This window comes from Agelaius tricolor, unplaced genomic scaffold, assembly GCF_023055355.1.
Source record: "Agelaius tricolor isolate 1412-34295 unplaced genomic scaffold, bAgeTri1.0.p SCAF_1, whole genome shotgun sequence".
Lineage (NCBI taxonomy): Eukaryota > Metazoa > Chordata > Aves > Passeriformes > Icteridae > Agelaius > Agelaius tricolor.
The window spans coordinates 22530310-22539663 of NW_027269261.1; the positions used below are offsets into that span (position 1 = coordinate 22530310).

The 9354-nt window shown below is 43.3% G+C and overlaps 1 protein-coding gene across 3 annotated transcripts; it reads right to left on the reverse strand.

Annotated features, from left to right (window-relative positions):
- Nucleotides 1-388: 388 nt before the first annotated feature.
- On the reverse strand, nucleotides 389-6202 carry TATDN3 (TatD DNase domain containing 3). Of its 3 annotated transcripts, none has more exons than XM_071426340.1 (10): nucleotides 5575-6202; nucleotides 5455-5487; nucleotides 5301-5374; nucleotides 5037-5121; nucleotides 4240-4302; nucleotides 3104-3213; nucleotides 2657-2712; nucleotides 1732-1844; nucleotides 891-965; nucleotides 389-615 (listed from the first exon to the last, which is right to left on the reverse strand). In XM_071426340.1, the coding sequence occupies exons 1-10, from the start codon at nucleotides 6172-6174 to the stop codon at nucleotides 472-474; spliced, it is 1353 nt and encodes a 450-aa protein (XP_071282441.1). In that variant the 5' UTR covers nucleotides 6175-6202; the 3' UTR covers nucleotides 389-471. The 3 variants fall into 3 exon arrangements, with proteins under 3 accessions (XP_071282441.1, XP_071282432.1, XP_071282423.1); XM_071426331.1 differs by having other exon boundaries at nucleotides 891-968; XM_071426322.1 differs by having other exon boundaries at nucleotides 891-971.
- Between the last annotated feature and the right edge of the window lie 3152 nt (nucleotides 6203-9354).

The window sequence follows — 9354 nt, forward strand, 5'->3', positions numbered from 1 at the left end:
TCCATCCAGCTGGGTTTTTTAATGGCTCAGAAAGGGATGTGCAGGCTGCCAGTTCTAACAGGAGCTTTCTTATCATGCCTGGGTCCACAACTTGTGACTTTCAGTCAGCAGAAACAAGGAGTGAAGGGGACATCAAGCACTGTACAGTGGCCATCTCCCAGACTAGGAGCAGCTGGGAAAGCAGCCTGAGAAACTAAACTGTCAATTTTATGGTGCTCTCCTTTACAAACTATTTGCTCAGAAACGTGAGAGATGCAAAGGAACAACATGCCTTTATCACATTCATGAGATTATTATGGTGCACACCAAAAGCCTTTGAGAAATTCCCTATTTTCATCCTATCCAGCTATATAACACTCCTTGCTTCTTGAGCTTCCAACTGTGAAACTCCACTTTAACACAAGATGTTGGTTTTATTAATTACACCACAAGTAATACTTTCTGCAACATCATATATTTCAGTTTCTGAATCTATATCCGAATAAAGTGCTGAAGTTTAGGGAATACTTTTAGTGCATTCTGTGTAGTCACTTCTATAACTTCTCCAACTGGAATTCCTTTAATTTTGGCAATGTATTCAGCAGCAATGTAAATATTTTTGGGTTCATTCCTCACCTGGAAAACAAACAAAACCAATCAAATTACAGACCCCTAGAGATCACAAGTGTTTCAGATTCAGTACTTTCTGACACAACTTCAGTCACACTGTGGCACATGTGGCAGAAAAAAATGACATGTATCCATTCCTCTTGGATCAAGTTCCCTTGGTAGCTTCTTTCCTCTCTGTAACCACACTTAAGACTACTTCACTATCCTGTGCCAGCAGCTGACCTCCACAAGGTGTGGGTTTGGATGCAAATAGGCAGAAGTCCCTCCCTCCCATCACCTACCTGTTTTTCAGGCCCCAGTGCAGGAGAATCCGTTTCCAAGCACATATTTTCCAGTGGCAGCTGTTTCACAAGCTTCTGCTTCTTGAAGAAAATAAGACAGCCATTAAATGCTTTATGCACTTAAAACTGTGGGGGAAAAACATGAAGGGAGGATATTCCCTACATTTAGAGACAACATCAAAAGACTTTGGTGCCACTGTTTACATTTTATCAATGATTTCTGAATGGAAGCAAGAACACCAGGAGCTGCTCAAGAAGTCCCTTCAAATTAGGGTTCTGCTGTTCTCTAAATATCCAAAGTACTATTATCTCAAAGCTGAATTCATCATTATTTATTAAATCATGCAGTTATATTGCAGTTATAGAGTTGCCAGTGCAATTCTAATTTGCTGTTTTCTGTGCATATAGTATTTGTGTACCTTTTCCTCCTCTCTGCTTTACCTCTCAACCCCAGTTTGTTTTCCTTCCTCCTAAGTACCCACACTCATCCCCATTTATATCCACTCCTCATGCTCCCTCCACTTGAATCAAACTTTTTCCTCTCTTACATTTCCTGAGCTTATCACAGAAAGCAATCCTGTCACAAAAACTACTCCTTCTCTATGTGACGTGTCCCTGCTGTAAAACAGTCCAGTAACAGAATCTTCTGAAGAAGAGTTCACTGGAAACTGCAATAAAATGAGAAAAATCCCCCTTGTTTCTCAGGAACAGCTGAGCTGTTTTAGCCAGAATTCCCCCTCCAAAGTCCAGCTAAGGCAAAAGCCCCAGGCAGAAATTCAGCCAAAGTAAAAATGTGCAATGCATGGAGAAGGAGAAGATCCCAGCTGGAACAAAACATTACCTGTTCACTCCTTACAATGGAAGGAGGAATGGAGAAGTAGTATCCAGCTCTCACCCCTTCCATGGCTACAGATGGCTTCCCATCAAAGGCATGGAGCAACACCTTGGTAGCACCTTGGAGAAACAAAGCAAACCACATTCATCAGCAGGGTTACACAGGGCTGCCATGCCAGCTTCCAATGGGACCTTGGTCCCATACAGAATTAACACAGAAACTCTGCACTATTGCTCCTGTGAAAAATGCATATTTTATGATTGGCTTTTCACAAATATAAAATGAATATTATATGTGTTATGTTAGAAAGTTATGCTGTATTAATTCTCTTAAGTAGTGTGTTAAATATAGTTTTAGGTTATAAAAATTGTTAAAATAGAAACGATGCTATGTAGGATACTTTTTTTAAAGAAAGGACTCGCAGTGAGATAGCAGACACAGGACACCTAAATCTTTCAGAGAAAGAGAATTTATTGCCCTATTATCAGAAGAAACGAACTTCTTCCCGCCTCAAAGGCACTGTTAGGATTCAGAGGCAGAAGTTGACGATGACCAGACAGAATCCTGTATTTGAATGGAATTTATGCATCATGTATGAGATGTATGAACATGCAACAGGCTATTGCTTTTAAGGGTTAATCCTCTGTTAACGGGTGTCCTTCCCAGAAAAAGGTACCCGGACGTCCATAACTCTTTGTTTCTATTGTCTCATATTGTCCTAATTCAAATTGCCCAAATTATTATTACTCTAATTGTATTACTATTTTTATAACCATTTTATTACTATTAAACTTTTAAAATTTTAAAAACAAGTGATTGGTGTTTTTCACACTCCTGAGTTAAACACACACAAACTGATGTCAGGATGTGGCACAACTGGAGAAATCCTGTTGGCCAAAGCCATGGCAGAGGAAAGGCATTCAAAGCATACCTTGTTCCTTCAAGAGATTAATGGTTGGTCTTCCAGCTGAGCGGGAATGAACATTTCTGCACAGCAAGGAGAGGCCTAGCATTAGGAAATTTAGCCAAATACCCTATTCTTGCAAATACAAACAAACAGTATCTTGGGATGAAAATAATGAATCTCTACTATAACTTTTATCAAGAAAAAGACCCAAGGATGTTTTTATTAATCCTTTCAGCTAGTGAAGATATAGGAACAACATAGCACGGACAGGGAACATAAGGTGTCTGTACAGAAGTGCAAACATAAGGAAAATTCTACAATTACATCTCAAACTGGAGACTGACAGGACACTTATGCCAGTTTAATCCATCTAAGGAAAGTTCTGTGGGCACTTAATAACCATAAATCCTGGGAAGTATTTCAACATGTTACTGAGACCTGGCAAATCCTCCTGGTATAAACAAAACCTACAATGGCAAATCCAGTCTTCTTGCCAGCTCAATCTGCTTGATCAAAACCTGTCTTTGTCCTTCCTTCTGTTCATCGGTGCTGGCAAATCTGGGAGTGAAATCTAGTCCAACCTACAGTACAAAAAGAGAAGGGAAAAGTTTTACAGACCTAACACTTAACAAAACCATAATTAGACATACAAAGGCATACCATGATTCAAAACTGCAAAACATTTCAAAATATGAATAGAGACTGCAATTAAAATGAGCTCAGCTGCAGCTTAAATTAAAAAAATGCATTCTCAACCATAATCTTTTCAACAATGAAAACATTTGTGGGTAGACAGCTACTAACAAGGGTATTTAACATTTTAGTCTGTAACTGGTTTTCTGGGGGTTTACATTCTATTGAATATTATGTCAGATTAAGTCTCAAATATGGATCTCCAGTATAGGCAAAATTTCTGACCTGAACCCATAGCTTTAATCCAATCTCTAGCAAAAATTACCCATTAATTCTATACTTTTTTGATCTAAACATGTTCAAATGTTTGTCAAAGCAGTCCCATTCACAGTTAGATGAAGAGAAATTCTTCATATACGGTACAACATGGCAAATTTAGCTACAAAACTCTGCCAAAACCTGCTTTTTCTGTAGCCAGCGCAGAACCAGATGTAAGTCCCTCTGGTACTAACACACAAATCGAGGCAGACTCCATCCTAAAGCCTCAATTCATTTATAAACAAATGTAAGACAGTAGACAACAGATGGATACAGATAGATGAAAGATTAAATAAAAGAACTGTACAAGTTACTGTGGTGTACTGAAATCACAGCTTAGACTAACTTTGTCAGAGAAAAAGGCAGGAAGGACCTGCCTTTGGGTATAACATGAGAGAGCATAAGTATGTAATCTTCCAACAACTCCAGCAGCATAAATTCCATCTATTTTCTAATAGCAATAACAAAGGAAAAGAATGAATCAACCAAAGCTATAAAGGAAAGCACATTAAGAGAACTACCAATCAGACTTAGTGCTTGTTCAGGCTGATAGCAATTCTTATCACATGCAGAAAAACAAGCATTGACTCAGTTTTTGTAATTCCAGTGACAGCTGCTGCTGGAGAGATTTAAACAAGTTATAGAATTCCACTCACTTCTCCAATCCCCACCAATTTGTCTTTGTAAAGTTCTATAAGAGGCAGTGCAGCATCCAGATCCTGCAAGAATAAAAGATGCAACTCTCACTGCCCTTACAAGAGGAAAGGGTTATGAACACAGCATTATGATAAAATTGGTATTTCCTTCGCTGTTCTGAAATTCTGTACTTCACAACTTGCCATTACTGTGAGCTGTGCCATCAGATTTTAGAAGTCTGAAGGATTTATCTTCTTCACGTAATAACCATTTCATTTCATATCTTCATTACACATTATTATTACATTCTGTATCTATATCTGTATCTATCTCTATATATATATTAATATGTATATATATAACTCAAAACCTTATTCTAAATAGTCCTGAGCTAACTTTTCACAATAGCAGCAGAGGTAATTAAAACAAGGCCCAAAAATAACTTAGTAACATTAAATAGCTGCAGACAGCTCCCTGAGATTTTTAGGATAAGGCCACAAACAGTTGCCTTCCAGTTCCCATGTTAACAAAGGAACATCTGCACATATTGTTTGCTGTAAGCAAAGCACACTTGGGATTTCTAAAACCATTTCACTGCAGTAATACAGCCAGATGACTCCAGATAACAATTCTGCTTTAAAGGCTAACAGGGACAAATGGATATGCTGAGAGAGCCTGGGATTTGGTCCACTGGGTCTCCTTGCATGACAGAGGGCAGAAAAACCACTGGGCAGAGCCGAAGGTAAATCAGGCAGACCGGAGCATCCTGTCGTCTGTCCTGAAAAGTTCCAGCAGTATTTTAGAGGCCGCGTTTTACCTTCAAAGTAACACTGCGCTGCTCCTCTGGAGAAATCTCTTGAACGGGGTGAACTCCCAGGCATGGCAAGACAAACCCTGGGAATCTAGGCACGGAACAGATAGCGAGAGGGTGAAAGACCACAGAGACCCTAAGTTTAACGCCAGGAGCTCGCAGAGAGCGCAGGTTTAAAGCCCAGAAGGGCCGGCCTGACTGAGGGGGGCAGCGCATCCGCCGTCAGTCCCCAAGGCGCGGGTGGGCGCGGGATCCCGGCCGAACTCGCACCTCTCGGACAGCTCCACGACGCTCCGGAACTCGCCCGCCTGCTCCGACACCACCACCAGCGCCGACACGGCCGCCTGCGGCACACAGAGACCCCCGGCCCGCTGAGACCGGCGGGGCCGCGGGCAGAGGGTCCCCTCAGGCCGCCCCGCCTCACCTGCTCCGCCGCCCGCACCACGGCCGCCACGTCCTGCAAGAGACACGCACCGCCTCAGCCCGGGGCTGCGCCGGCACCCACTCCCCCCGGCCGCCCGCCCGCCGGCCCGCCGCGCCTCACCGGCTGGAAGCAGGCCGCGGCCAGGTGGCAGTGACAGTCCACCGGCCCCGCCATGCCGCGCCCGGCGGGAAGGCACCGGGCGGCCGCGGGTTCCGCTTCCGGGCCGGCATTTTCCCCGCGTCCCGGGCGGGAAATGGAGGCGCCGCCGGAGCCCGAGGCGGCGGGCGCGGGGCCGGGGCCGGGGCCGGGGCCGGAGCCGGGGCCGGGGCCAGGGGAGGCGCGGCGGGACCCGCGGGTGCGGTGCTGCTCGCGGCGTGGGCTGGGCGCGGTGCTGGAGCTGTGCGCGCCTTTCGTGCGGGCCCTGGTGCAGGGACAGCCCGGCGGGGCCGCCGCAGAGGCGGACGCACTCTGGGTGAGCGGGGAGAGGGAGCGGGAACGGGAACGGGAACGGGAACGTGCCGGCACAGGGCCCGCCGGGCCCCGCTGGCAGCGCTCGGCAGCCGGGGTGAGGGGCAGCTTGCCCCGGGGTGGCCCCCGGGGGCTCTTCCTGCGGGAGGGATGGATGGATAGATGGATGGATTCACGGATGCACCGATGGATTCTCAGTCTGCTCCGTGCCTTGCAGAACTTCGAGACAGCGGTGCGGGAGAACGTCACCATTAACGGGCAGCCCTGGGAGGAGGCCTCGGATGACTCCCGGCTGCAGAGCGGTAGGCGTCGGCTTCCATTCGCTTCCCGCTCCCTGGGTTTGGCTTGGTTTGGTTTTGTCCAGAAGCAGAAGGGGCCCGATTGAAAGGGGAGGTTCTGACTTCATGTTTGGAAGTAAAAACTCATTCCTAGGATAACAGAGCATTGGAAAAGGCTGCCCAGAGCTTGTTTCCAGCATTGGAGGCTTCCAAAAACCCTCTGGAGCAACCTGTTTTGAAATGGGCTTTGACTCTGCTGTGAGCAGGAGGCTCTGGAGGGCCCCTCCAGCCTCAGTGTTGGGGGCAGTGACCAAGATCTGTCAGAGGACCCTAGGAGACTCTCTGTTGCTGCTATTGAATGTACAGATTAAGTGTTGAAAATTATTTCTATATAAATATGTGTAATAGAAACAATGTATTTTTAATTACTGTCTTTTGAATAATAGTAGTGGAGATTCTTGGTAGTCTGGTGTCCAAAGAAAATTTCAGTGCGGTCCATTCACTCACCTGTGTTGGCTTTGGGTGGTCTTTGCTTGCAGTTTAATGCTTTTTGCAGTTATATAGAGCTGAAAATACAGATACATTGAGCTAAGTACGGAGCTGTTGAGCCCAAAACATTGAACTGTTTTTTGGTCAGGTTGCTCGGAGCACACATGGGCTCTGAGCAGTGTGATCTGGTTGAAGATGTACCTGCTCATTGCAGGAGGCTTGGACTAGATCACTTTTAAAGGCCCTTCCAACCCAGACTATTCTCTCATTCTGTGAAGTGTCTGCAGTTGTAGTTCTAGAATGATAAAACTCCAGGTACTTTGACTACAAGGTCAAAAATGCATGGAACTCATGATGTAAAATGCAAAACTGAGACACTGTCATCTGCCCACAGCTGCATAAAGCAGGTGCAAGGACTGTATTGTGCTTTTTAATTCGATATAGATTTACTCATGTGCCTAGCTCTGATCCAGTTTGCATCACCAAGAGATCTGTCAGTTTGTGCCTTCCGTATTTATGTTGATCAGTGGCTTAAGTCTTTCCTGTCTATATTTAAATGGTTTCATGTTGATCTTAAAACAAACAACCAAAACAAACTCACAGACTCCTAAAACCTTGGCTTTTCCTTCCTGAGTTTTGCAATCACTTGATTCTGCACTGAGTGACCCAGAGAGGGTGCTCAAAATCTATTCTTTACCACTAGATTGAAAACATTGCATGGCTTGCAAGTTATACTCAGCACATTAATGGGAACAGTGGATTTTAATGTTAAACTGCTTATTTGTGCACTGTGTGATGTAAAATCAGTTAGGCTTCCAATTAATGTTTGTACAGTTGGAGTTTGTTTAGTGCTTGTAAATCACACAGATAAACCATTTTTCTCCTTAGAAGATAGCCATTGCTTCCTAAGACATTCTTCACAGATTCAGTGTTCATAGGGAAATACATTTGTTATTTTTTCCCCTGGATAGTTCTTTCCCTCTCCCCACCCCAGATCATTTACTTCAGAATAACTGGCCAACATCAAGATATGCTCCAATCTCTATACTCTCTTAGCAAGGAGATTCGAGACATACATTTATTTCTATGTTGATAATTCTGCATGATTTTTTTTATTTGAGATCTGAAGCTTCTTTTTCTTGACAAGTTTGTCTCAAAATAAAATAAATTGAGAATTCCACAGTAACTATGTGTGTTTGTCGCTTTCAGATTCCAATATTAAAATTCTGGAGGATCAATTTGATGAATTAATAGTAGAGACAGCAACTAGGCGTAAACAGTGGCCTAAAAAGATCCTGGTGCATGCTATCGAAACCATGAAAGCAGAGCAAGAGATGTTGGTGAGTAACCTAAGACTTCCAGAAAACCTTTGCATTAAGAAATCAATCATCCAATGTTGACCTTTAAGCTCCTTCCCATGATTGCTTTTGATTCTTTATCATAAAATGAAATTGCTTCTTTTTCATTAACTGGTTCTGCAGTAACTAAGGGTTAAACTTAGTAAGTTTACTAAGGGTTGCTACAAAGCATTGTGGCTGTGTCTGAATTGGGTCTGTGGCACAAAGAAACTGTAGCACATTGCTTCAGCTTGGTGACTCAGGATTTACAAACCAGTAGGCACCTATTTATCTTCGACTTCCTCAAGTCCTTGCCCAAGGGCTGGACTGGCTGAGGTTGAGGTGCTAAATGTTACACTACATACAGATAGATAGTATCACATGCAGTGTACTGCTTAAAAAATGTCAGTGGCTTCCTAAGCACTTTTTTGGAGCTAGTAACTACTTCAAGTAATAATTTTCAGTAAAGCAAAAGGCAGTGTGGATTAATGAATCAACACAGTAAATTCTGGGGGATTTTTGACACACAGTGTAAAGTAATTACTGGCATTAAACAAGCCAGTTGTGTTCTCAGCTGCTGGATTTCTTCCCTGAAGTTATGTTAGGCCTTCCTTTTGCTTACCTCTTGATTAATTAGAATTTCTTTGGCAAAAAACAAGAGGCTGAGGCAGAGTCAAACACTGGCACAAGCTGCCCAGTGAAACTGTGCCATCTTCATCCTTGGAAAGATTCATGGAGACACTCAGATGTTGACTGGATGAGGTTCTGAGCCACCTGCCATAGTTGGCCCAACTTTCAGGAGGGTGTTTAGAGGTCCTTTCCAACTTCAGCTATTCTATACTAAAGCAGACAGGGAATTTTTTTGGAAGTTGTGTAGGAACCTGCATTGTATTTCTGAGGACTAAAATTGAGTAATGTTAACTCTCTAGGGTTGCCAGGCAGAGATGATTTACAGCAAGGAAAAGTGCATGGGTGCACTTTCATCTTACACCTGAGATATTTTCTGATATATATTGTCTTTTGTGATCTCTCTGTTTAGTCAGTATATTAAGTATGTAAAACAAACAAAATCAACTTAAATAAAATATGCTATTGAATAACACCAAGATTTAACAAGACCTTTTAATGTTTCTGCTACCTGAGTGCCACAGTGGGTTAGTTATTTGGAATGCCTCCCATACTGCTTTTTTTTCTCTTGCTGATCTCTTCAAAGTTTACACCACCACAACTAGACGATTATTTTAATTAAAATTGTCTGCAAAAGTTTAGTTTATCCCCGTAAGAATATGTAGAAATATGTGTAAGAAATATGGAAAGCCTAGTTTATC